Here is a 27,937-nt window from a genome sequence, read left to right on the forward strand (position 1 = left end):
TCAAGCATGTGTATTGGGGTGGCACTGAGTGTCCCGTCAATGGAGCATGTAAACAGATCCTGGCTTCCTTGGGGCCTCTGAGAAACTGTGACAGGGACACAAACTCTGAGGCAGAGGATTTGTCTCTGTTCAAGTTTTATTGGACTCCTTTCACCCTGGGGCTCTTTAGCCCCCAGACTGCAACCTGGAGGTGGCTTTGGCAGGCTGTAGCACCCAGCTGCTGCCCACCACCCAGCTCTGGCTGGTGCCCCAAGGAAAGGAGGGAGGGTACACAGAAAGAAGGGGCTGGAGACAATTCATCAGCCCTTCCCCCGCCCTGGGTGGGGCCCTCCCTGTCTCCACAGAGCTGGGCCAAGAGCCACCAATCCAGCCACCCCACAAGTCCAAGGCACTGGGGGCAGCCCCTCACAGTCAGTCCTTGGCTAGCTACGTGGCCAACATGTGCCCATTGGCCAGCTGCACAGCTGCCCGGCTCCGAGGGCCATCAGTAGGGGCCATCCCATTCATGAGCCGTGGATGCTCCTGGGCTTCCTCCCCTTCGCTTGAGTCCGACTCCTCCATGTCACTGCGAATGTCCTTCTCCATCTGGGAAACAGAGCGGGTTCGAGGCTGGGGGTGGGCTGGGCTGGGGCTCCAGGACAGCATATGGGAGCCCACCCTCGCCTGGCTCTACCTGGCCTTTTTTTGTGAAGCTGTGGATCATACGAAGGATGAGGCAAGACCAGAACATGTGCAGCAGCTGCAGCATCACCAGAAGCAAGTTGAAGAGGTAATAACCGAGGAAGGGGCCTGAGTTGGCGATGGACTCGTAGTATGTGGTATAAAGGATCCTGAGGCAGGTGCAGGCAGGAGGGAGAGGTGGGTTTCACCAGCAGCTCTAGCCCCCAGGCCTAGGAAGCTCTAACTTGTGTGAGCTTCCCTGCTCCAGAACTTCCGAAGGCTCCCTGTTGCCCCCAGAGTAATACCTATGCTCTTTAGCTGGGCATTTAAGTACCTACTCTCACTTGGTTATGGGTTAAATGAGATTGCACAGGGTTACCAACTGTGCACAACCATGAACCCCAAGGGGGCACTTAGTATTTCAATTGCTCTCCTGGGTGGTCCTTTCACACTTTTCCTTCTCTTCTCAGGCCCGCTTCCTGCCCCAACTCAGCAGGCTTCATCTTTCACCCCCAGCCACCCTCATCCAGATCACCTGTAAGGTCACCAGTGACCTGCCTGGCTCGTGCAGCAGGCGCACAGTGGGCTCTCCCTCCTCCCTGAGCCCACACTCCTGCCTCCCCAGGTCACAGCTGCTCCCTCTGCACCTCCTCTGCAGGCTCCCCCTGACCGGCAAACACCTCTGTCCACGCCTGGCCCCTGGACGACTCGTCCAGTCTCATGGCTGCAAGCACCCAACAGTCACATGTCTCCAAACTGGTGTGCCTACAGTCCCCTCAAACCCAACACAGAGCTGAGCTCCTGATCCTCAAGGAACAACTCTGCGCTCAAACCCCTATCATGACCCTTGAGTCTTCCATGAGTCCACCCACTTCTCTCACCTGTACTGGCACAGTCCCATCATCGCTCACTTGGACCAGCGCAGTGGCCTCTGTCCTGATCCCCCAGCTCCTGGCCCGGGGTGGAGGGGGGTGGGCGTAGGAGTGAGGGGTGGGGTGCCGCTCTCGTCTGTTCTCTCTTCAGCCACCAGAGGGCGCCTGTGAGCACCCAAGCAGGTCCCCTCCCTCCTGTACTTAGAATTATTCACTTAGCTTGGATGAAAACCCAACTCCTCCCCCTGGCCCACAAGGCGCTGCACAACCTGTCTGGTCCCCTCCCTCCCTCAGCTCATTCTGCTCCTGTCATATGGGCTGCTCTTCCTCCAACATGCCAGCCCCAGTCCAGCCCCGGGCGTTTGATTGTGCTGTTTCCACTCCTGGAAGCCTCTTCTGCTCCAATCAGTACTGTTCTCTCCCTCCCCTCAGTCCAGTCTTTTGCATGAACACTGTCAGTGACGCTTTCTCGGATCATCCCTGCAATTTCAGTTACCACATACTTCCTGCGCCTCTTTTCTCTTTAACATGACCACCACTCCCTTGTGCGCTCTGTATTCTACTTATTTGTCTTATTGAATCCCCCCAATGTCAGTTACTGCCTCTGCTGGGAGAGGCTCAGCAAATGCACTGGGCAAAAACGTCAGTGAACTGGCCATCGACCCCGCCATCCATTCCTTGTTCCAGGCCCACAGGGGAATGAGGACTAAGCCATTTTCTGTCCCTTTTACCTCTGGGACTTAGCATATGTTGTGCCCTGGGCTGGGAACGTAACAGCCTCCTGTGCCTCCTCCTGGAGACTCCTCAATCAACACCCCCACTCCACGGGTCTGGAACTGAGGGTGAGGCAGGCCTGGACCCCAGCTGCGCCCACCCACCTCCCCAGCTCCCCACTGGAGGGCTGACTCACTGGGTGGGGAAGAGCACGAGGCGAGTGTAGAAGAAGACCAAGGAGAAGACAATGAAGAGAGAATTGCACACTCGCTGGTGGTGTGCATAGTTGAACATCTTACAGGCCTGGGGAAGACAGCAGAGAGTGAAGGACCCGGGTGGGTGAGTGGTAGTGGTGGGAAACCAGGTGGGAAGGGGCAGGGCCTCTTCCCCAGGAAAAGGCACCATGGTGCGGAGCCTGATCTCCAGGAACTGCTTAGAAAGGTACAAATGGGTCTCTTGAGAAGCTTCAGTTCCCTGGAAGAGAGAGCGGCCTCACCTTCCAGATATCTTAGGGGGCGAGGCCTCACCTCCCAAGAATACAGAGAAGGGCAAGGAGTCATCTTCGAGGAAGACTGAATAGGGCCAAGTCTCCTCCCTCTGGAAAGCCGAGGGGGCGGGGCCTCATCTCCAGAGGCTCCTGGGAGGGCAGGATAGGACCTCTGAGGGGGGGCTTGGGCCCACCTCCAGCAGGTAGTCCGCGGAGTCGTGCAGCAGCAGCACCAGAGAGCCAATGCGCAGCAGGTTTGCACCATAGGAGAAGCTGATGAGGGTGATGGTCACGAGGTGGTGCGCCACCTGTTCCTTGAAATCCTGCGAGAGATGGCGGGTCACTGCCCAGACAAGGCTGGGTGGCTGGAGAGGCCCTCAGGGGGTTGGTTGGCACCACACCTGCTGCCTGAGGTATCAGGGGATCTCCAGGTGTGAGTGAGGCCATCCCTCCCCAACTGCAACTGGATCTTGACTGCACAGGGTATCCCTTCCCCGGCCAACTTTTGGCCTGGCCTCACCTTGCGCCTGATGTCGAAGGGCAGAGTGATCAGTAGGGAAATGTAGAAACTCAGCTCAAAGAGGTACCAGTAGTACAGGGCTGTCTTCAGGGGCTGTGGCAGGGTGGTAGGGCAGGATTAGCTGAGGAGGGGGAAAACTCCCTTAGGGCCCTCCCCAATGTGCTCAAAACCAGGACACTTGAATCCCAATGAGTTAAGGAGTGAGCTCCCTGTCCCTGGAGGTAACCAAAGGCAGTGGTTTTGGGCTTCTGCCCCAAGTTTCCTGATGCCCAGCCCCTCTCCATTCTGCAGGAGGGAAGAGAAACAGACAGCGGGGTTCGCAGAGGTCACAGTATCATGTCCAGGTCTGGATCCACTGCCTTTGGCCACATGAACTCTGACCACCCCAATCCTCCCTCCAGCTCCAGGCAATTCCTGTTACTCACCTGAACTGGGTAATTGTCCCAACACATTACTGGCCTCCACAGCCATGACTCCTGTGAGGACACAGGCATCTGAGGCTGCCCCAAGGTCAGACCCCACCCCCACCCCAGGCCCAGGGCCTCCTCGGGGCTCCCCTGTCCCTTGAGATACAGCTGTCACTCAGCTCTGCTGAGTCCCTCCTGTTGCATCCCTGTTCTCACTCCAGACCAGGAGCTCACCTGCTGCCTGATGCCAGCCCCACCCACAGGAGGTCCCTAAAGGCTTCGGTTGAGGGACCAACTGCCCTGACTTTGCCAGTTCTCGCTCCCTTCTCTGCATGCATGCCTTCTTCCCCTCTGCCCACCCGCCTCCATAACCCCAACCCCATGCCAGCCAGGCCCACCGCGGGTGCCTGTGGGCAGGTGGAGGGCCAGGGAGCAGCCAGGAACACTCACGTGGTAGAGGACAGAGAGGCCACCAAAGAAGGAGCACAGATAGAAGACAAACCTCCAGCTGCAGACACAGAGGGTGTCCATGAGGCAGCTGTTTACAGCAGACCCCTCCCCCCTTCTGCCTCCCTCCCAGCCCCAGCTGGGGCTGACCTTGCCTCACAGAACTTCTTGGTCATGCAAGGCCGGTCCTGGTTCCGGCGTCTTCGGAACCAGCGCTGGGTCTGCCTCAGTGTGAGGCCACATTGGGTGGCCAGGACAGCCATCTGAGGCTGGGGTTGGGGGGAGGACCAGGGTCACGGATGTGGCTTCCCAGGACAGGTGGGACCCAGCTCTGCTACCCCATCCCCTGCAGCCCCAGACCTCACCTGAGGGGCTATCTACCTGTGAAATAGGGAAGTAGGGGGGTATAGGGTGGATCCCCCCAAACGGCCAGGCCTTAATGGGAATCCAGCCTTGCTTTCAGGACAGACAGATGACTGACGGGCTGGGATTAAAAAGGTTTTTCTGTACCCCTTCAGAACAGCACGGCCTCACCCCTGCTCTAGGCAGGCAGTGGAGACCTTGTCCCTCTCCCCTACCTGTAGAGGAACTGACAAGGGACAGGGAGCACAAGGCTCTCTATTCTGCAGGAGCTGCACCCCCACCCAGGGTAGGAAGACCTCTCCCTTCCCTCTTCCCCCTGAGGACTCAACCCAGACCCTGCCTACCAGGCAGCTATACCACAGAGGGGAATGGAGGGAGGGTCACAGGACTGCCAAACCCCTAAAATACTCAGGCCTTCCACTCTACCCCAGAACAGGAGAGACACCCAGTCCCCCAATCCTCTCCAGTCCCAGGAGCTTCCCATTGGTCAGCCGGGCTCACTGATTGGGATCTGGTGCAGTGGGGTGCGTGAGACACTGTGGAGTGGTCATGGGCTGCCCTGTGCTTTCCCTGTCCCCAACAGGTCGGCCACAGGCCACCCCCAGGCCCCATCCACACAGCATCCCCGCGGGCAGACAGGGAGGGAGGAGGGTGGCAGGAGTCCTTACCTCAGCAAGTCCCTGTCCTTCCATGAGAAAGTGTTTCTCCAGTGTGTTGTTGGGTTTCACCAGCCTCCTGGCCTGATCCCGCACACCCAGCCACTGGCCCAGGGGCAGACCGACGAGTCTGGGGGCAGGGGACACAGGGTTCATCAGTTCAGGCGAGGAGGGACGTACATGCTACAGGTGGTGAAACTGAGGCTGGGCAGGGCCAGGTGGTGTCCTGGGACCCTGGAGGGCTGCCTGGCTGCTGATTAGGCTAAGTGTAAGATAGGGAGCTGGGCTGGCCTGCAGGATGGGGGTGTGAAGGTCAACTTTTGGGTACTCAACACCGTCATTCAATCTAATCCAAAACTAGGGGTCAGAGTTCCCTCACTGCCTGTGTCATGGTGGCCTAGGTCCTGGTCTGGCCTGGATCAGGCTGGGGCTCCCACTTAGGCCTCCCCTCTTCCAGCTTCGCCCACTCAGGGTGGGGGACACTTGGAGGAGCGGGACTCTGGTCAATCATCCATTGATTGGATGAGAGGGCTCCCAATGCCAGGGGTCAAAACTGAATTTCATCTCTGTCATTCCACCTGCTCCCTTTGGGATAACACTCCCACTTCAGTTGGGGCCATCAGTCTGGGCTCTAGTAGTGAACCTGGGCACACCCGCGCCCCACCCTGTGGGGAAGCAGACCCACCCATCAAGGTCTGGCCAGTCTGGCCTCCCAGAATCCCTCAGGCATAGCCTCAGTCCATGCTGGCCCACCCACTGTATGACATGAAGTAGGTCACTTGACCGATCTGTGCTTCCATTTCCTCTTCTGTAAGATGGGGATGATAATAATAGCACAAAGGAATTTAAGACACATCAGCTGCTTTAAGCAGTGTTTGGCATGGAGTAAGTGCTCAAAGGGTGCCTGTTAAATAAATACATCAGTGACCTTCCCTGGGTTCCCCGTGTCCAGGGAGCCCAGAGCCTGGAAGCTTCTTATGAGTGGGATACACAAAGCAAGATGCAGACTGCTTCCATGTCCCTGTGGTCAGGGGGAGACCCAAATGGCTGGAGGGGGTAAAGGGCCCTGTGGGAGAAGGGCAGTGTAGGCTTCCCTGCACAGGCCAGGGGGGCAGCAAAGATGGCAAACTAGGAATGGGTGTGAAGAGTGGAGGAGGAAATGTGTGTGGAGAAAGGGGAGGCAGAGGGGCCCTCAGCACCAAAGGAACCTCGTGGGGCAGAGAGTGGGGAGGCGGACAGGAGAGGGGCCTGGCAAGGCACGTCTAGGAGCTGTGACCAGAGCACTGATGACAGGGGAAAGGGAGGAACTACCTGGGACAGAGGGGAGGGACCCCAAGAGAAGGACACCAGGAAAAGAGGAAGAAACCTAGTTCTGATCCATCAGCACCTGGGTCACCTGAGAAATGACTGAAAATCCACAGGGTTTGGCAACCAGGAGGTTGCTGGGAGGGCAAGTGGCATATACGCAGGGCTGGGGCCAGGCTGCAGGAGGCTGGGGTTGAGTGGAGAGGGCCCCAAAGGGGAGGCCAGAGTGCCTGTACTCCTTTGGCTAAAAAGGGTAGTAGGAGGGAAGGTGATAGAAGGAGCAATGGGGAAGCAGGGACGGGTGGTAAGGGTGAGGGCCTTGCTTGCCTGTAGCGGAAGGTGGGGAGAGAGTGGGCAGGCATTTCTCTGCTGACTGACTGGCCTCTGCAGACCTGTCCTCGGTCAGCAAAGTGGGCATATGCCCTCCAGATCCCCATCTGTTTTCTGAAGATGCTGCATAGCCAGACCAGAGCTGCAGCCAGTGTCCCAATAAAACAGCCCTCAGAGACCAGAGGAATATGAGTGGCAGCAGCTGGGGGGAGGATGGAGGAGGAGTAATTTGGTTCAAAGCCAGGGACATGTGAGGACAAAACCACGCAAAGGCGGCAGCACAGGCCAGCACTGCAACACCAGCCACAAGGTACACTCACCTCTCAAAGGTAAAGCGCATGACCACCAAGGCCAGTGCCAGGGGTAGGGCCGCCAGCATGTCCTTGGGGTGGGCATAGACCAGTCCATCCCGGTCCTCCAGGTCAGCCCATGAGCTATTGGGCGGTAGCCAGAACCTGTCCTGCCACAGCCACTTGTTCAGACTGGACCACATCCTGTGGACAGACAGTCCCGTTAAGGGTGAGCTCAGCCTGCAGGCTGGGTGATGCTGGAGGGCCCATCGCCCTGCCCTCGCTCCCTTGATGTCGGCAACCTGGAATTTATTACAGCGGAGGTTAAGGATAAACTTGGGCTGTGTGTCTTTAATCAAATGACTCAATCTCTCTGAATCTCAGGTTCATCTGTAAACCAAGGACAGTAAATAGCCACCTCTCAGCTCAGACTGGTCAGGCTTACAAAGTGCTTAGCCTGGTGCCTGCTGACCCTTAACAACACAGCTCGTGAGAGTAGTTATTATTCTGCACTTTACAGGCAAGAAATTGATGGCCAGAAGTCAAGGGAGTGGTTGGGTAAGGTCATGACCTTGAGTTCTCAAATGTCTAGGAGGGTTTCCTGCCATTTTGGGAATGAGCCTCAGATGGAGCTCAAAGATGGAGAATTTAAGGAAATCTGTAATTCCCTCCCTAGCCACCCTTCCCCAGGTGGACACCCCAGGAGGTCTGAATGTCAGCTGTCTCGCTCACTACCCCAGACAATGGGTGACAGCTGTGCAGGAGAATCAATGGGTGACAGCTGTGCAGGAGAATCAATGGGAACACCGAGCTCTTGGGATACCAGAGCAGTAACTAAGGTGAGTCAGCTTTCCACCAAGAGTTGCCGGGGACCAGCCCCCATCTGCAGAGCCCAGCCATCCTGAGTAGCCCACACAGCTTCTCCCTTCCTCAGGATCTTAAGACAAGTACCCAGATCCTCACACCAATCCCCACTTGGAATGTTTGCTCACTCATTTGTTCATCTATGTGTCCATCCACCCACCCTTCCACTCACCTGTCCATCCACCCATAATTTGGTTCATCCATCCGTCTATCCATTTATATACACATCAGTCTACCCACCCATCCATCTACCTATCCATTTCTTTGGTTCATCAGTCCACCTCCCCCCAATAAGATGTTCCTTGAGTGAATTGTACATGCCAGCCTGGGCTGGGCACTGAGGACACAGCCAGGAACAAAGCAGACACATTCCTGTCTCCAGGGAGCTCCCAGCTCAGCAGGAGAGGCAACCAATACACAATCAAACAGATTTATAAGTGATGAGGTCTAGTGGAAAATAAACAGTGTGACATTGATTTTAAGGGAGATAACCGAGGAAGATGTCTCTGAGGATAAACCATCGGAGGGCCTGAGTTTGTGTAGAGGAATGCAGTGGTGGTACAGAGGGGCTTTCCAGAGACATTAAGCAGCATGTGCAAAGGCCCTGAAGCAGGACTCAGCACAGTGCTGGAGGATCAGTAAGTAGGTCTGTGTGGCAACGGAGTGAGGGGGAGAGAAGGAGGAAGGGAGAGCAGGACGGGCGCTAGGCGGGGGAGGCCATGCGGGGCCTATGGGCAAGAATTTTGATTAACACATTGTGTACGGGTGGCGAGAATTCTCATAACTTCTAAAAGGCATTTAAATTCCCCGGTACGCAACGTGTTAACTGCCCCAACAGAAGAGTTAAGTTTACAATGAGCACCCACATGCCCACTGCTGGATTCCACCATTCAGTTTGCTCCATTTGCTTCATCACATGCCTACCCATGCTTCCATACATCCCTCTATCCACCCATCAGCCCACTTGATTTTTCTGGATGCATTTCAAAAGCAGCAACAGACATAAGCCACATTACCCGTGAATATTTCAGCATGTAAGTCATAACTAGGGTTCAATATTTGCTTATGTTTTTTTTCTTTCAAGGTAAATTTTACTAGAGCAAAATGCATCAATCTTAACACACTGCGTACGGGTGGCGAGAATCCTCATCATTTCTAAAAGGCATTTAAATACCCCGGTACGCAACGTGTTAAGTGTAGAGTTGCTCAGTTTTGGCAAATGCATGTACCTGTGTAGCCCAGCCTTCTACCACAAACATTCTTGTTTTTCCACCAAGTTCTCTCGTGTCCTTTCCCAGTCTCCATTTCTGCCGTCCAAAGGACAGCTCTGTGCCAATTTTTAAAAAGATTTTATTTTTAGAGAGAGGGGAAGGGAGGGCAAAGAGAGGGAGAGAAACATTGATTGGTTGCCTCTCGCTCTCGCCCCCATTTGGGGACCTGGCCCACAACCCAGGCATGTGTCCTGACTGGGAATTGAACTGGTGACTTTTTGGTTTGCAGGACAACGCCCAACCCACTAAGCCACACCAGTCGGGGCTAATTTTTTTTTTCCATCTACACTGGAGTGGTGGTGCCTGTCAGATGGATAAGAGGGCCTGTGAGGAGGAAGCTCTTTTATCTGTTCTAGATCTTCACATAAATGGAACCAAAGACTCCATCTTGTGTCTGGCTGTTTTCCCTCCATACCATGTGTTTGAGACTCATCCATGTTGTTTCATCTACCGTAGTGGCTTTCCTTTTAAACATGGAACTGTAGGTACCACAGGCATATAACTTACTTGGTTATTATTCACTTGTTGAGGGGCATTTGGGAGGCTTCTAGTTTGGGGTAATCATGAGCAAAGCTGTTACAAACATTCATATCCTAGTCTTGTGTGAATAGAAGTTTGCATGTCTCCTGGGTCGGTCCAAGGAAAGGAATTGCTGGGCCATGGGACAGTCACGTGTTTAACTTTATAAACAACTGCCAGACCGTTTTCCAGATGGGTGCACCGTTTTACACTCCTGCCTGTGGAGTCTGGGGGTTCTGCGGCTCTTCATCACAATTTGGGCAACATGGCAAGCCATGGGCTATAGGCTGTCTGGGGGAGGCCAAAAATGGGTGCTGTGGGCTGTTCAGATGAGGTAAGTGGGTAGACATGTCCAGAGACATTTTGGAGGCAGAGCCCCCAAGAGTTGAACCCCTTTAACCCTTTGAGTGACACTTGACAAATTTTCCCAAAAGTGCCAGCAGCGCTCCCAGCGGCTCTTTTTTCAATGGCTATAAATGTAAATAACAATGGAATAATTCGTATTTTATGTTTTGTTCTCTTTTTTTTGTATTGATATAATTTTTTCTCACGTTGATCCAAATTTCGAATTATGCATGGCACTCAAAGGGTTAAGAAAGGAGCCAGAAGAGAAGCAGGCATGTACAATTGAACACCAGGTCAAACCAGTCTAGGATGCTTATATGGGTTTCCTGTGGCTGCTGAATTCTGTGGCTTAAATACAGATGTATTCCCTTGCGGTCTGAGGGTCTGAAGTCTGGAAAGGATCTTGCCAGGTTAACATCAAGGTGTCAGCAGGGCTGCTATACTTCTGGAAGTTCCAGGGCAGAATGTGTTTTTGTGCCTTTTCCAGCTTCTAGAAATGCCTGCATTTCCTGGCTATGGCCCCTTTCTCTGCCTTCACAGCTGGGAGCAAAACATTTTCAAATGTCTCTCTCACCCTCCTGCCTCCCTCTTGTAACGACCCCTGAGATTACTTTGGGCCCCACAAGTAATCCAGGGTCATCTACCTCAGTGTCAGCCTGTTAGTGATCTTAATCCCATCTGCAAACTCAATGAGATAAATATATTCCCTTGTCCTGGGATTAGGACATGGACCTTGTTAAGGGGCATTACTCTGCCTGAAACACAGCCGGCCACTGGGAGAGTGCCTGTTCTTAGGGACAGGTGGTGACCTGAGGGGCCACAAGAGGTTGCAGAGGGCTGGCAATTTCAGTCTCCTAATCTGGGCATTATTCTGGTTGCAAAAATTCACTGAGTTGTGCATCTATGATATGGGCCCTTTTCTCAGTGCAAATTAAACCGTTTGTATTTTAAAAGTCAACAATTCTGATTTTAGGTTTGACATGGGCGTTTCTCCCCACAGCAGCAAACAATTCTCTGACACTAGCTGGGTGTCCTACCATTCAGCTCTATCCTGACACTATCTGGAGACAGCATCAGAGCCCACGAGTTAAGGGCACCATCCTACTTCAATTTCACCTGGGCTTCTGACCCGTAATGGGCTACATATCAGAGGTTCCCACCATCCCTCCTTGGGTCCGACGAATTTGCTAGAGCGGCTCACAGAACTCAAAGAAACGTTACCTACTAGGTCACTGCTTTGTTATAAAGGGTGTAAGTCGGGTATTGCCAGACAGAAGAGATGCTGGGGCCTGTATGGGGAAGGGCACAGAGCCCCCGGGCCCTGTCCAGGTGCCCTTTGCCCCACCCTCCATGTGTTCACAACCCGGATGCTCTCTGAATGCCATCCTATTGGGTTTCTACAGTTTTCACTACTAGGCCCATAGGCCCGAGGGGTTAACAATTGGCTACTGGTGACTGATTCTGCCTCTAGCCCTTCTCTTCCTGGGAGGTCCTGGGGTGGGACTTACAGTTCCAACCCCCTGACAACCAGTCCTCATCCTTAGGTGACCAAGGGGCTTTCTAAATGTCACCTCATTAACATAACAAAATACCTTTGTCCCTCTCCATTCCCAGTTTTAGGAGCTCTGTGCCAGGACCAGTGACAAGGACCTAATTTGTGTTTCTTAATTATTGTATTTCACAATATCACAAGTCAAATACAGAAAAAAAAAATTCCTCAAGTTCAGGATGGAGGAGGGGATTTGGGGACAGGAGTCGGGCGCAGTGTTGAATAAGACCAGCTGGGGTTGGGGTGCTTAGATGTCCCTGTAGACTCATGGAGGAAGCAGGAGCTCCTCAGGCTGGGGCAGGACTCATGTTTAACTCTCTGGGGATGGATGGGATTGGGGGGGCAGGATGTGGATAAAGGAGCAGCCCCTGGCCAGCCAGGGAACCCTGCATTCAGGCAATAATCAGTGATTGGCAGTGGCTGCTGCCGTTTGGCACTTTAATGGGGGCGGGGCACCAGGAGGAAGTAAGTAGCCTGGCAAACAATCAAGGATCAAGGATCAAGGATCAAGGATGTGTGGCAGTGGCTAGTTTAGACCCAGAGAGCTCAGGCGGCCCAGACGGAATAGACAGATGGAAAGGTACAAGCGAGAACTTTTGCCCCGGTGGTTGATCTCTAGCAAAGAAACCATCTTCACTCACAGGCAAGGCTGGCTTGATCCCCTGCACCCACTGAGACACAAGGGCACATGCCTGTCCTGGCTTCCTGGCTGCACACTTCCACCGCAGGGCATCTGCAGCCACCTTCTCAGGGGCTGTCCCAACCACCCAAAAGACAACCCCTAACCAAGTGCAGATGGAAATAGGCTGGGAGTCCAGGTCCCAGCCCCATGTTCCTCCCTCACCCAACAGTGCCCAGATGTGGGTCCACCGAAGCCATGGCACTTCCTGGACAAGGGATACATCGCAAGAACAACAGCATCTTGTAATCTCAGGTCTCTGCAGATGCACCCAGCCTCAAAGCCCACCATTCATTGCCTGCTGCTTGGCCTCCGTCACACTGCACCATTTCAGCACCCAGCCTTTGCAAATGCTGTCCTCTACCTGGAACACCCACATAATATTTATTGCCTCATGCTGGGTGCTGAGGACACAAAACGAGGGGGAAAGCAGGCAAGGTCTCTGTCCTTGCAGGGTTTATTCACCTTTCTTGTCTGTCTGGCAAACTCCTCTGCATCCTTTAAAACCCAGTTTAGTTGTCACTTCCTCCTGGAGGTACTTCCTGATTGCCCCAACCTTGGATTCACTTAAAAGCACCTCCTCAGCCCTGCCTCATTCACTGGGGTGTTGGGAGCCAGCCAGGCAATCTTTTTAGAGGCAGCGAGGGGTAAAGAAAGGATGCATGACAGGCCTCCAGCCCCAGTACCCTCAGCTGAAGCAGGCTGAGCCCTATCTAGCCCCCAAGTCATTTTGAAAAACGCTTTCCAAACCAGAGAGCCCTCCAAGGGGGTTTCAAACTGACATATCCTACCCTGACTGCAGAGGTCTTGGCCCGAAGTCCTATCTCTCTCTAACCCTGACATCTGTCTGTCCCCCCATACTCTCTGCCCTCTTGATAAAGAAAAGACGTTGGTTTGGGAAGAGAGTAGGGTCTGGAGTCCAGCAAATAAGCCAGAGTTGCTGCTCCATTGCTCCCAGTGCTGGGGCCTCCATCTCTTTACCCACCTCTGGTGGGACAGGTGCCTGGCACACAGAGTAGGCTTGTGGCAGCTGTAAGCAGGCATCCGTGGCCAGCAAGGCCCAACACTCTCTTCCACCCCTGACCCCCCCCCCCAGACACTCTCTTCCTGAAGGACAGGAGGAAATGGGGCTCAAGGTGGCACTCCTCCCTGGTCTTTTTTTCTCCCTTGGGCACCAGCTCCTCCACTCATTCCCAGGGACACCCAGCCTCCCTGGGCATTGGCTGACCCGTCTGAGCAGTGGGTGCAGTTAGGTCTCCGGCTGCCACACGCGCCACATGCTTGCACGGCAGTTGTCCGGACTCCCGTCTCACCCACTTGCCGGTCACGCAAACCCAGCTACTCACCTGGCAGCTGTGTGCCTCCGTATCCTCATCTGTAAAATGGAATCACAACAAACCCTTCCACATGGGGTGGCTGGAATGATGCCCGGGGTGGAGCGGGCACCAGGTAAAGTCTAGTTACTTATTGTTAGCTACAGAGAGGAGAGGTGGGGGCTGGGGTGTTCTGGGAAGGAGGGTGCTGGCCTGCAGCAAGTTCTGGGTGGTTCTTCCTGGAACTGCCGTGGACCTTTGCAAAGGCACCTTCCCTTAGAGTGGTAGCTAATGGACTAAGGCTGGGCTCAGCCAAGGCCACAGAGGGGTCATCTGGAGAATGACCACATGGCTGGCTGGGCCAGCTTGGCCAGCCTGAGCCTCCATCCCCATCACCGCCAGCTGGCCCGCCCTTGGGTCTCCCAGTCCACTTACATCTTGAAGCCTCTCTGGCCTCATTCCCAGCCCTGCCCCAGCCACCACTCACCCAATCCTTCTTAGTGGCTAAAGATAGCCCTAGATTGGGGGACAGAGAGAGCTTAGGTCTTGTGCTGACAGGAGGAGGGGCAGGAGAGCACAGGGTCCCTGGCCTCCCTCAGGGGTCTGATTGGGTTCACCCGGCCCCCATTATTCTTCTGGACCCTCAAAGATCTCAGCAGAGCGGGGCTGTGCACACAGGTTCATTTTGTTTTATTTTCAATCCAGCTGGGAACACAGGACTAGCCTGAGTTGTGAAATGGGAAATCAATTCAGATTCCAGATGCCCAGGTCCAGCCCAGGGACAGAGACACACAAGGACAACGAAACTCACCAGGCCCCTTTAGCCTGGCCTACTGCCTGGAGTCACCTGACTCCTGCAGCTGCAGGCCCCGCCCAGAACACATGGTGTACTATAGGTGGACTGTTCGTTGACCACAGCTACCCCCACAGCTGGGCCATGGCTATCCCCTGCAGACATCCAGTTCCTCCACTCTGGACCTCTCTGAGCAGGGTTCCTGTGGGATGCTAATGACTGGAGACAGAGCTAGGCCAGACACACTACCCATGCTGCTTCCTGCAAGACCCCACGAAGGGCCGCAAGCCAGGGTTCCACCTCACCCCAGCCCCTGCTGTTTAGACTCACTCCTGCCCTGTAGCTACATTCCCCTCACCCCAACAGCTCAATTTATTGCAACAATTACTTGGTGGGCTTCCAAGTTGCCAAGCTCATTCCTGCCCCCATGGCCTAATGTCTAGGTCTATCTCATCCTTCACATCACCTACTAACAAAGCCACCGTATTGGTCCATTTCTTTACCCCGTTCTGTTCCTTTCGCCCTGTCATCTCAGTTGATCTGTTTTCTTATTTACTTGTCTGCCTCACTCTACAAGGCATAAGCCTCATGCAGGCATTGGTATTGTTATTGTCATGGTATTGTTATTGTCAATGCCGTGTCTCCAGACAGGGCCTGGCACAATCTGAGGTGCCTGCTAAACGTGCAGTGGATGGATGAGTGGGTGGAACAGACACACTGATGAGTGTGTTACAGAAACAGGGGAGTCCAAAAACAAACCCCAGAGTTTGCGGCTGGGGGATGGGGAAAAGGAAGCAGCTTTCAGGATGCCCTTGCATGCCTGGGGCTAGTGGCTGGAAACTTTGTTGCACAAAGATACGCTTTGAAACTTCCAAGGCTCAGGAAGATGGGAGGGGTCTTGGACTGTGGGATGGTACGGAAGAAGCCTACAGAGCCTGTGTCAGGTTCTGTGAATGGTCAGAACTGCTTACAACACCCACTGCGTCAGAGGACGCAGTCAGGGCTATATAAGCAGCTGCAGACATTTTAGGGTGGGCTCCCTCCATGTGGCTTGGAGGAGGGGGCTCTCCAGGCTGCTTTAAGAAGAGGCTCTCACCATGAAGTTTTGAGGAGAGGAGATCCACGAGGTTTGCAGGAAGAAGGCAGTTTACAAGGAGGCTGAGAATCCAGGCGGTCCTGCATTGAGAGCTGGAGGGTACCACAGCACAGAAAGGACCTCCCCAATCAGATTTGAGCAATTGGCAGCTACTGGTAAAGCTGAACTGTGCCTAGGAAGTAGGGAAATGGTATTTCTGACTTTCCTAAGGCTGGCCAGGTCTAGGAGGGGGAGGCAGAACTATGTGCAAATAAACAATTCTTTTTCTTTTCACTAAACTCTGGTATTGAGAGTTATAATTCTGGTGGTGGGCAATCGTGCCCCTAACTAAAGAGCCCGTGGGTTCTGTTTCAATCGGAGCAGCCCAGGGGTTCTGTTACAGGTGAACATAAAGACTTTAAGCTCGGGTAGTCAAACTTTCTAGAAAAAGAACCCACTTTCTTTAACAGGCAAGGTCAGATACTATCTCCCCAGAAGCTGGGAAGCCTAAGGCTCAAAGCCAGAAGCTGCTGGAAACAGTTCACTCAGCCAGCAAGGGAGAGCTAGGGCTGAAAGCTCCCCAGGACTGCTGGGCAACCAGCACTCACAGGATCCTGGGGAGGCCTCCCATGCCTGTTTCTGCTCCTCAGGGCCCCCTCTCCACCACAGAGAAGGCTCAGGGGCCTGCGTGAGCTGAGCCAGGTACCCTGGCATCCCAGCCCACTGGCCATCCTTCCTCACCAAAGCTGCCCCTCCCACTCCCCTTGTTGCCCCTCACCCCCCAAATTAAACAGCCAACATTGGGCCATGAGGCCTGCTCTCCTGGTCCTGCTCCCTCCCATGGCTCCATTTCAGCTCCTGCCCTACCCCACACCCCAGCCCTAGGAGGCCCAAGAGCTTCCCCAGTGGTCCAACCTCCAGGCCTTTGCATCAGTTTTTTGCCAGAAATGCCTCCACCCACTTCACTGAGCCAGTTCCTACTACCCTTTCAAGACCTGGATCAGATTAAATTCTGCACTTAAAGGGACTCTGCCCTTCCCACTCTCCTCAAGCCTTTCTTAAGAGCTTTTTCTCTGGTGCTGGCCAGACCCCATGGAGCTGAGAGAGCTAGCTGGCTCTGCAACTCCCTCGAACAGTGAGTACCAGGGAGAGACTTCTGGGGTCCCCAGTGTCACCTAGTGTGGGTGTGTGCTAGGGGGTCAGTCAGGGAGGCTTTAAGAACTGAGGGAGGAGAGAGGATGGGGTCTCTGGGAGTCTGAGGGGGAAATGAGCATCCCCAGCTGGCAGTGGGATCTAACTGATACCTGCAGACACATGGGGGTGGGGAGTACAGGGCAGCTCTCTCAGACACTACAATCAACGCAACAACAACACAGCTTTATTGCGGTATCATTGCCATGTAAAAAACAGCACATGTTTAACAGTGTAAGTCAATGCGTTTTGACATATGTGCACAACCATGAAATCATAACCTCTTATCAAGACATTGAATTCAGCTGACCCTTCAACAACACAGGTTAGAACTGAGTGGGTCCACTGCATATGCTGATTTCTAACATCTTGTAAACAAATAGGTGAGGTAAGCTTACAGTATCTATAAATATGTACAGTACTGTAAATGTATTTTCGTTAATGATTTTTTAATAACATTTCCTTTTCTTTATTATAAAAATACAGTATCCAGTACATATAACATAGAAAATATGCATTTGTCAACTGTTTATGTTGTCAGTGAGGCTTCCGGTCAACAGTAGGCTCTTAGTAGTTAAGTTTTGGGGGAGTCAAAAGTTATAGACATATTTTCAGATGCACTGAGGTCAGAACCCCTAAACGGCCCCGTCGTTCAAGGGTCACCATCACTTCCTGAGGTTTCCTTGTGCCCCTTCAGAGCCCTCTCACCCTTCCAGTGAAACTGGCAGCAACTTTAATGTCCAACATTTGGGGCTCAGGAACCTCAGGATTCCATACGATGAAATATTAAGTAGGAACCTTGAAGACATTCTGCTCAGTGAAATAAGCCAGTCACAAAAAGACTGGTACTATAGGATTGCACTCCTGGAGGAGTCAAATCCATAGAGACAAAGAGTAGATGGTGGGCTCCAGGGGCTGGAAAGGGGAATGGGAAGTTGTTTCATGGGATTAGTTTTAGTTTTGCAAGAAAACAATGTGAACATTCTTAATATTGAACTGTGCACTTAAACATGGCCAATTTTTGATATATGTATTATACCACAAGTTAAAAAATTATCAAAGGAGAGGGGAAAAGAGGGAATGCTACGTTCACTGACTCGGGAGGATCTCTGAGTTAAAAAATGAAAGCAAAATGCAGAGAGACACTAATGGCCTGCTGTGCAGTTTACGAAATAGAAAGCATGGGAAGAGCTCTGCTCCTGGGAATGGTAGGACTGCCAGGCTAGACCGGCCCTCTCTGAGATGAGCATCAACTCTGGACTGTGTATTAAATATATAATGTCAAATAACATCAGTTCATACAATGTTGATGAGATTTAACTCTGTTTACATCAATTAGTCTTTGGCAAATGGGTTTCGTTACACATCATTTCACTTAGTCACAAAACCGATTGATGTTAAGTGAGAACTTATTGTGCCTGAATGCTCTGCTGCTACAATGTCCAATGTGGGAGCCACTAGCCTAATATGCTGCTACTTACATTTCAATTAATTACAATTAAATACAATTTAAAATTCAGTTCCTCAGTTTCATATGTCTATTCTCCATAGCTGCTGTGGCTATGGTATGGGGCAGAAGAACTCAGGGAACCTCATGCACAAGATCCTACAGAGCAGTACTGCCCGGAAGTGACCAAAACCATGGAGAAGCTGGATGGGGGTCTATACCCAGAAAAAGGAAACAGCATGGGATGCGTTTCGCTTTTTTTTTTTTTTAAACGGTTACTCATTGGAAATAGAAACTGGCTTGAAAAGTGCGAAGACAGAGACCACAGAGACCACAGCAGCTCAATGATGGATGGAACATGTAAAAAACAGAGAGCCTAAAAAAGCAGCTCCAGATCCTATTCAAAACCTGTGCAAACCCTGAACCATGCATGCACAGGGCAGACTCCAAGCCGCCCAGCTGAGGCTAAGAGACTAAAATTTCACCCATCACCACCTCAGGAAAACAGACTTTGGAGCTTGAGGCCAGAGGGCTAATCGCCCAATTAAAAAACAAACAATGCTCTTCAGAGGAACAACAGAATCCTGAGTCTCTGCAACCTATCTTTCAAAACATTGAGAATACAATATAAATTACTTGACACATGAAGAAACAGAAGAGCGCAACCCATACTCAAGAAGGAAGATCAGTGGGGTTGACCCCCAGGGGGCCGGGTGTTGGGATGAGCAGGCAGGAAGGGCTCTGAAGCAGTTACTATGTAGCCAAGGGTGTGAGGAAAAATGGCCACCAGAAGAATGAACAAATATGACACCTCAGCAGAGGAGCAGGAACTATATAAAAATAAACCAAGTGGAAATTCTAAAAACTATAAAAATGAACCAAATGGAAATTCTAAAACTGAAAAATACACTATTTTAAATAAAAACGTGTTCGATTTTGCCCTCCCCACTCAAGTTGTGCCCTGCCTGCTTTCTCTCTCCTGATGCTTCTTGGTTGAGATCCCCCGTCCATCCAGTGTTTGGGGACGGGAACATCCCAGGTGTCTCCACACACCTCCGGGACATTCAGCTACTCATCAAGTCCTGCAATTGCATCCATCTCCTCAGTCACTGTTGAAAAAGTCCCTTCTTGGCTGATTCCCACCGCTAGGGCCTCATCTGTCCAACTCAGTTACTGTGGAATGCCCGGGTCTTGTTGCCTGTGAGTTTTGCCTTGGCCACTCCCTCCCCCATCAGCATCCATGCCATCCTTCTAACTATGCACACCAGTCCCTAGCTTAATATCCTGCAAGTGCTCCACCTACCTGGCATCATGCACTCAGGCATACCCTGGGGCCTTTGAACACACTTCCGTCCCCATCAACCCTACCAGCAATACCCTCTCTTTCTGCCTGCCAGAACCCCTTCTGGTTCTTCAACACTGCTCTCCAGACACTTCCTCCAGGAAGCCTGCCAGGTGCCCTCACACTGGGTTAGGGTCCTTCCCCTGGACTCTCCTACCCACCCCCTTTCTCAGAAAAATTTGGGGCAACTTTTCTCTCCCCCCCCGTAGCCTGGTGAGGAGGCCTGACCTCTCCACGTTCCCAGCACCTGACACACGACAGGTGCCCAGAAGCTCGCCACCAAACGGAGGACTAAAGAAAGGCTAAGCTGAAACCCTGATTCTGGCCACAGACACCCGGGCCTCAGAAAACAACTGAGCTCCAGCTCCAATCCTCCCCATCCCTGTCCCACCTGTGCAATTACATGCCCACCGGTCTCCTTCAGAAGGTTCACTTTTCCTCCTTAAGCACAATTTATTTTTAGATTGCTCTCCATCTCCAAAAAGAAAGCCACCTTCATGTCACATGCAGACAGTGGCCATAAAACAGTGAAAACAAGATGATTTTCATTCCTGGCCAAGTGACTCCTGTAACATTTTGGACTTCACCTACTTCTAAAATTTCACTTGGCTCTGCTCACTCAAGTCCTGGATGAATATGGTCCAAGGTTGAAATAGGCTGAACAGGTGAACAGTTACAGCCCTTGTTCACCCGTCTCAGCACAGAAGTCACTGTAAGCATCTCTTTCACTGTGTCAATGTTTGCTGTACCCTGAAGAATGTTTTGGAAACCATTAACCCTCAGAGCCAGCTTCAAATCTAGGAATAACTCAGGCCTCAAGGAAGAGGTCTTGCTCCCTGTGTTGTTTTGATAGGCTCTTAGATGGATTAGCCACAATCTGTCCCACCAATCTCAATACTTCTGCAGAGTCATGTATATTTTGTGGTGTGAAAAAGGTGACAGTTTCAACATTCAGAATCACTGCTTTGGCAAGGAGAAAACTGCATTATGGAAGCACATGCATGGACAATCTGACACCTCCTCCAAGAACTGACTTATAATCTGCAGTCCAGAGCCTCATGGTACCTGAGAAAACGTGGCATTCGATAGTAGAAGTGAAGGTGGACTTGATCGTTACTAATTAGCCATGTGGGCCCTGGCTCAGTAGCTCAGTTAGTTCGAGGATCATTGTCCTGATATGCCAAGGTTGCAGGTTCAATCCCCAGTCAGGGCACATACAAAAATCAATCAACGAGTGCATAAATGTGTGCAACAATAGATCAATGTCTGTCTCACTCTAAAAAAGTCAATAAATTAAACAAACAAACAATAAAAAGAAATTGGAAGAAGAAATACAACTACCTCAAAACTAAAAACAACCAAAACTACCAGAAAATTAAACTGCATGGAAGTCCAACAAAGATATAAAGAAGCAACACTCATCCAGACAGGTAGGAGGGGTGGAGAAGAAGTGGAGACAACGTGGCGTGGTAGTGGTGGTGGAAGCGTTGCAGCAAGACTGTGGCTATGGCAGGCCGGCGGAAAGTGCAGTCACACATTATAAAAGTCATGAGGGACACCTGGGGAATCATCCCAGCCCTAAATCAGGCCACGCAGCTCGCAGTTCCAGTGCCTGGGAAAATAAAGCCTCATTGCTTCTGACTATGAAAACCAGTGGGGGCTGGGGCAGAGGGAGAAACTGTTGGTCTCTCAGCAGAGTCCGCTTGTTTAGAGGCCTCCATGGTCCTAGAATGTCCGTAGATCCACCCACTCTGGGAACCACAACCAGGGCAACAACTAGAGAGGCACCAGTCCCATATGGGAAGTGGGAAAAGTGCCTGGAAAAGGGGTGGGTGCTAAGCAAGTGGCATTATTCTCTCTCAGACCCCTCCCCCCACATATAGCGCCACAAAGTGGTGAAATGGGTCATCCTGTACTGACGAATATCTAAGGCTCTGCGCCTTACAACATAACAGGTGAGACAGCTCTACGTAAGACAAAGAGGCGAATACAGGAGGCTGTCAAGTTGAGGAGGGAGAGAAGAATGGCCCAAAAAAGGGAGCAGATCAAGGTTCCAGTGGGAGAACTAAGCAATGAGGAGATAGCCAACCTAACAGATGTAGAGTTCAAAACACTGGTAATAACAATGCTCACAGATTTGACAGATAAGCTTAAGTACAGAAAACACAGAAGGGAAGAAATGAAGGCTATGCTAAATGAAACAAGGAAAATCCACATGAAACTCATGGTGAAGAGAAGGAAGCTAGGGTTCAAATCAATGATTTAGAACATAAGGAAGAGATAAACAGTCAACAAGTACTGAATGAAGAAAGAAGAATCCAAAAAAAAAAAAACCAGCAGAGGCCTAGGAACCTCTGGGACACCTTTACACAGGCCAACATCTGAATCACAGAAATGCCAGAAGGAGAAGAGCAAGAGCAAGAAATAAAAAACTTAGCTGAAAAAATAATGAAGGAAAACTTCTCTAATTTGGTGAAGGAAATGGACATACAAGCCCAGGAAGCACAGAGTCCCAAATGAGCTAGACCCAAAGAGGACCACACCAAGACACATCATAATTAAAATGCCAAAGGTTAAAGATAAAGAGAGAATCCTAAAAGCAGCAAGAGGAAAGAAGAGTTACCTACAAAAGGGTTCCCATACAACCATCAGTGATGAAAGCAAGGACCTACAACCAAGATTACTCTATCCAGCAAAGCTATCATTTAGAATGGAAGGGCAGATAAAGTGCTTCCTAGACAAGGAAAAGCTAAAGGAGTTCATCATCACCAAGCCATTATTATATGAAATGTTAAAGGGAACTTATTTAAGAAAAAGAAGATCAAAACTATGAACATTAAATTGACAACTCACAACTGTCAACAACTGAATCTAAAAAATAAAAACAAAAACAAACTAAGCCAACAACCAGAATAGGAACAGAATCCTAGGTATGGGGATCATTTGGAGGGTTATCGACTAGGAGGGGAAAGGGGGATAAATGGGAAAATGGTGCAGGGATTAAGAAGCATAACTGGTATGTACAAAATAGACAGGGGGATGTTAATAATATATGAAAAGGTGAAGCCAAAGAAGTTACATGCACGCCCCATGGATATGGACTAAGGGGGGGCGGGGGGACTTCTGGAGGGAAGGTGACTACTGGGCAGAGGGGAACAAATGGGAAAAAAATTGGGACAACTGTAACAACATAATCAATAAAATATAATTTAAAAAATAAAAAAATAAATGTGAGGAAAAAAACAAAGAAATCAGTTATTTGGAAAATGGTGCTGCTATCCCACATCTTAACGGTTCATGGCATTTGTCCTGGAAAATGCTCTATAAAAATGTTTGCTTTGTATCCAAAGGCAAAAGATACAAAATCTATGGAGAGGGAAAAAAAATGACCTTAGAGAGGCTCTGACCACCTGAAGTAACCCCCTCACTCAATGTATTTCTTCTTTTCTTTTTTAATTGTAAAAAAAGATTGTAGTTATTTATTTTTAAAGAAGGGAAGAAGGGGAAAAGAGAGGGAGAGAAACATCAATGTGAGAGAGAAACATGGATTGGTTGCTTCTCGCACGTGCCCCAACGGGCTACAGCTGCGATCCCAGCAGAGCACAGACTACCACAGGATTCCCACCCCATCCAGAACCTTAACTCCATGAGGGTGGGAGTGGGAGGCTGCAAACACCATATAGTTTATTAATTTGTTTCATGATGTCAGGTTGCAGAGAGAAAAATAAGGAAGGAAAAGAGATCAGCAGTTGAGCAGTGAGGGCTGCAATTTTAAAGAGGAAGACCTCTGACAAGGTGATATTTGAGCAAGAGTGAGGTGGGAAGCCATGTAGGTAAAGCATTCTAGGCAGAGAACAGCCTGTGCAAAGGCCCTGTGGCAGGGCCATGTGTGGTGGATTCGAGGCACAAAGACCAGGCCTGTGGGGCTGGAACAGAGAGGAGAGCGGGAAGAGGTGAGGGCAGGGAGGTAACAGCCAACATCCAGCCAATATATCACATGGAGAAATGAAACCCAGAGGCAGACACTTTCAGAGCCTGTCCTGTCTGCTCTTTTCTGTCGCTCAAGGTCCTTGTCCCCTGCCATCTCCCAATAGTTTAGTCTGACTCCCTTGCTCCAACTGCGGTCCCATGGCGCCTGCCAGGATCACTGATATAGCTGAGCCAGGGCCTAAAGTGAATTACCCATAGGTGCACCCATCCCTATTTTGGAGGGTGATGGGTGGGGGGACAATCCCAATCATGGTGTGTCCCTCGCTCAGCATAACTTCTGATTAAGGTTCCAGGGTCCAAGGGTCTGAAGCCTCTGAAGCTGGAGGGGTTTGGGGCACACCTGGGTCCGTGGTGGGGGTGTGGAGGGTGACCAGGCCCTTGTTCTCACAGGACACGTGGAGGTCGGCACCAAGTCCTTTCTCCTCAACCTGGAAAGGGAGTGACGGTGGGCTGGTGGCAGGGCCATCCTCAAAACACATCTGCCTAGGTTTTTGCTGCTTGTCCTGGAGGCCCGGCCAGGCCCGTGCCTGGCATACCTGTGCCCCTCGGGGCTCCTAGGACCTTTCTAAGGGCACCCTGCGTTAATACCCAGTTCTGTGCCCTGTCCGACCTGCCTGGCCTGCAGCCTAACCACTAGTGCTGCTGTGTCCCCCACCCCCATATCCCCATCATTGCCCTCTCCTTGGCTACTCTTCTCCACTCCTTTCACGGGGTCTCTCAGGTCAGCTGAGTCCCCCACCCCAAGTGAACGAGTGAGGGGGTGGTCTTCCCTCCTTCTGCCAGTCTCCTCGCCCTCAGGGTTCCAGGACTTCAGAGAATGACCAACGCACAAGGAGACAAAGTACGGGAGCAACCTCCGCTCCCCCACAAACTGCAAAGCAGTTGTGGAGCAAGGACCCTCCCAGGGTCTGCTGTTATTGCACTAGGGACCCTGGGAGACTCAGTCTCTTCAGCTGCCCCTCCCTCCACTCTCCCATGGGTTCACTCCACTCCAGCCACACCGAGCCCCGTTCCTACACCTCCAACGTGCCAGGCCTGGCCCTGCCTCAGGACCTCTTTGCACATGCCGGTTCCTCTGCCTGAATGTTCTTCCTCCAGATGCCCACCCACCCCAAGTATGGCTGGGTCTTTCTCATCTTTCAGGTCTCATCACCTCATCACCTTCCCGCTCCCCGCTCCCAAAACATCAGCTCCAGAGGAAGAGCTTTACTTCATTTTCTTCATTTCTACTCCCCGCTGTCTTCAAGTGCAGGCACTTCCTAAGTATATGCTGAGTGAATGAAGGACAGACAGGGGTGGCAGGGAGACCGAGCCAGGCAGAGGGGCTCCTGAGGGCATGGCTGGCAGGGGCTTGACCCCTCTTCAGTACACAGTTGCGGGACCTCTGGGCAAAAGGTAGTGTTGAAAACCCAGGAGGGGTTAGGGAGGAAGCCAGACTCCTGCTGGTTCAGTGTGTGGAGCTGGTGTAAGGGCATCCTATTAACAAAGGTGTAAAGTCAAGACTGAGGTGGAGAAAAGTCTCCTCTTTGCCACTGAGGTCAGAGGCAGGTTGGGGCTGAGGTGCAGGTTCAAGGGTGGCAATGAAAAGCCAATTTGAAAGGCTTGGGGTGTGGACGGGGGGCAGAAAGGGCAGCCAAGGGGAGGGATTAGAAGCAGGGGATTCAAAAACATGGCTGAGGCTGACCTCTTCCTCCTCTTTGAAGCCCTTGCTCCCCTGGCTTCTGACATGTCACCCCCTCCTGGTTTCCTTCCACTCTTTCTCCACACTCCATCCCCACACCCATGGTGAGTATGCCTCCCAAGCTCCAGGCTCGCTTCTCCAAAGCCTGCCTAGCATCTAGCCTCACCTCGCCATCACGCAGCCTCCAGGGCGCCACAATTTCCAGATGCTGGAAACAGATTGCTGACTTGTAACTGAACATACTTTCCAGTCAGCAGCACCTGCATCCCACCTAACTGCCAATCTATCCAGGACCCACCCCCTTCTCAGACATCCATGGCTTCACCTGGTTCAGCCCCACCATGACCTGGGCCAGTGCGGTGCGCCTGCCTCCATGCTAGCTCCTGCCAATTACCACTCCAGGAGCCCTGCAGTCTCTCCCCTCCACACCCTAGCTCACTGGTCTCTCTTCTCCCCCCTCTGCCTATTAACTCTTAATCATCCCTACTAATGAGTCCAACAGCCACCTCCTCCAAGAAGCCTTTCCTGGCCCCTTCCCAGGCTGAATCCGGTCCCTCCTCTAGCTCCCTCCCCCCAGGCATCCTCTGTTTTACCAGATGCTTATTACCAGTTGGGCACTGTGCTCACCTTTGAGGTGATGATCACTATTATTCCCATTTTGCAGGGAAGAAACTGAAGCACAGGAGGAGGAGGTGAAGTCACCGTCATCAAACCAGCAGGACCTGGTTGGCTGCTCCATCCAGGCAGTCACAGCCACAGCGGAAAGGGGACAGCCTGCAGTGCCCAGATAAGAAAGGGCCACGCCTCCCCACTCCCACATCTGCTTTCCCATGGGCATCCCAGGGGGAGGAGGAGGTGGGAGGAGTGAACCCAGGCCTGCTCCCCTCATCTACTAGTCATCCCAGCGTCTCCTGTGCCAGTGTTCACTCCATGCCAGGCACTGGGCCAACCAAAAACACTTTGTGTGCCTGGCTCACTCAATCTGCAATGGCCCTGGGTCTGCAGGAGGGTGCAGTTGCGTACCCCCATGCCCATTTCTCAGAGCAAGAAAGAGAAGCTCGTGGGGCTGTGAACTTCCACTGGCACTGGGGCCCCCCTGCCACCCAGTCATGAAGCTGCTTCTGGGATGGCCCTTCCTGGCCAAGACTTCCTTTGACACCAAGAACACTTGCAGGGATAGGAACTGCTCACCGATTTTACAAATGAGAAAACTGAAGATCAGAAAACTTTCCCTAGGGCCAAAAGGCCAGTTCAAGGACCAAGGCTCCTGGCTTATTTCCACTGCTTCTTCCCTCTTCCCTCCAGACATCTTTGCTGCAAGATGAGCTGGGAGTGCAGGCAAGGAAGATCCCGAGCTTCCTCCCTGCAGCCTGGCTAGGCCCTGCAGGACCCAGGTGTGCCAGTCCTGAATGAGGCTCCAGGCACTTTCCAGTTTATTCACACCTGCTGCTCTTGGAAGGGGACTGAGTTGAGGCTGAGGATGCCGGCTGAGGGCTGCTCCAGAATTTCTAACTCCGGTGGCCCCATACAGCAGATCCAGGCCACCTCAGTGGGGCCCGTGGGGCTCCCCCATCAAGTGACATCTCACAGGTTTTGCAAGTCAGACTCACCCACAACAGCTCCACCACCCAGACATGTTCCTCCGTCAGTTTCCCCATCCCAGCCATAAAAGGCCCCTTCACATTCCCAGCTGCCCACGCCAGCAATCCCCTCTGAGCACTTTCCTTCACGCCCCACTACTGCAGGCAGGAGACACAGATGATTTCTGCTAAAACGAACATCAATTCACCTAGTGTCCACCACCCCTGCCAGTCGCATCCAAAGTAGCAGCCTTTTCCTATCTGTTCTGCCCACAGCAGCTGCTTGTTCCTATTAAAATCCAACAGGACTACTTCGCGTTCTATGTTCTAAGCCTCCTGTGGTCCCCACAGGCTTGAGAATGGAAACCACAGACTTCTCGCCATCCTCTTCAAGGCCCGGGCCAACCTCTCCCCACCTCCGATCCCCACGCTTCAGCCACGCTGGCCTCTTTTCTGCTCAGCAAACACACCAGGATGTGAGCCCTGCTTCAGAATGTTGCTGTTTTCTGGGCCTAAAGAAAGCCCTCGCTGGTTGTCCACTGAGACCCGGATGACGCTTTCTCCAAGAAGCCTTCCGTGGCCTAACTTACCCCATCGCCCTGATGCGTTGTCTTCCCTGCACTTAGTAGGGGCTGAAATGATGTTTCTGCCTATGCGGTTCCTAGCGGTATACGATGCCCCACTGCGGGCACTGCGGCCGGGGGCTCCGGCTGCATCCCCAGCTCTGGCAGGTCGGTAGCAGCCTGTGGGCGCTCCGTAAGGATTTGCTGGTGACGGACTACGCTCCTGTCGCGTTTCGCGCGTGCACACAGCCGGATTCGCCAGGTCATGGTGCCAGGCTTGCCCTCAGTCCCTCCTGCCCGTTTCGCAGCCGCGTCCCCGAGCGCGCCCGCCGCCAGGGTTCTCCCAGGAGCGGGGCTCTCTCGAGGGAGCAGCCAGGGCCTGGGACCAAGGCGAAAGCCCCGAGATGCAGTCCAGGGCGAGGAGATGTGGGGCCGAGCAGCGGCGTCTGGGGGCCGGGCCGGGGCCGCCATGGCTGCGGAGGAGGGGCCAGAGTTGGCCGCGAGGGTGGCGTTTCGGGCGGTGTTCTAGGCGCGGGGAACTCGCTTACCTGGAGGGAGCGGGCGACCAAGTGCACCGAGGGTCGGCGGAGGGACGAGGTACCGCGCGCCAATAAAAGAATCACACGCTACGAGCGCCAGTGAGCAGACTCCGCTCCCAGCACCGCTTTGGCTAGGGGCGCGGGG

At 52.4% G+C, this 27,937-nt stretch overlaps 1 protein-coding gene across 6 annotated transcripts; it reads right to left on the reverse strand.

Annotated features, from left to right (window-relative positions):
• Positions 1 to 118: 118 nt before the first annotated feature.
• CERS4 (ceramide synthase 4) lies at positions 119 to 27,937 on the reverse strand. Of its 6 annotated transcripts, XM_090290312.1 has the most exons (12): positions 25,738 to 25,836; positions 7,082 to 7,353; positions 5,139 to 5,256; positions 4,258 to 4,376; positions 4,111 to 4,168; positions 3,679 to 3,729; positions 3,254 to 3,346; positions 2,928 to 3,056; positions 2,443 to 2,549; positions 1,542 to 1,611; positions 674 to 830; positions 505 to 585 (listed from the first exon to the last, which is right to left on the reverse strand). In XM_090290312.1, exons 1-12 carry the CDS (start codon positions 25,816 to 25,818, stop codon positions 563 to 565), a joined length of 1,278 nt encoding a protein of 425 aa, XP_090146438.1. In that variant the 5' UTR covers positions 25,819 to 25,836; the 3' UTR covers positions 505 to 562. The 6 variants fall into 6 exon arrangements, with proteins under 6 accessions (XP_090146441.1, XP_090146442.1, XP_090146440.1 ...); XM_090290315.1 differs by lacking the exons at positions 1,542 to 1,611; positions 25,738 to 25,836 and adding an exon at positions 27,802 to 27,937 and having other exon boundaries at positions 119 to 585; positions 7,082 to 7,255; XM_090290316.1 differs by lacking the exons at positions 1,542 to 1,611; positions 25,738 to 25,836 and adding an exon at positions 27,802 to 27,937 and having other exon boundaries at positions 119 to 585.

The sequence above is a fragment of the Furipterus horrens genome, unplaced genomic scaffold (genome assembly GCF_987537825.1).
Source record: "Furipterus horrens unplaced genomic scaffold, mFurHor1.1.pri manual_scaffold_10, whole genome shotgun sequence".
Lineage (NCBI taxonomy): Eukaryota > Metazoa > Chordata > Mammalia > Chiroptera > Furipteridae > Furipterus > Furipterus horrens.

Excerpts from the sequence above, each read along its gene's own strand:
- CERS4 (XM_090290312.1), bottom strand. The coding sequence starts at position 25,818 with ATGACGGTGACTTCACCTCCTCCTCCTGTGCTTCAGTTTCTTCCCTGC. Across the intron at positions 4,169-4,257 it reads AAGAAGTTCTGTGAGGCAAG|CTGGAGGTTTGTCTTCTATC; the intron begins GTCAGCCCCAGC and ends CTGTGTCTGCAG. Across the intron at positions 3,057-3,253 it reads CCTTCGACATCAGGCGCAAG|GATTTCAAGGAACAGGTGGC; the intron begins GTGAGGCCAGGC and ends CATCTCTCGCAG.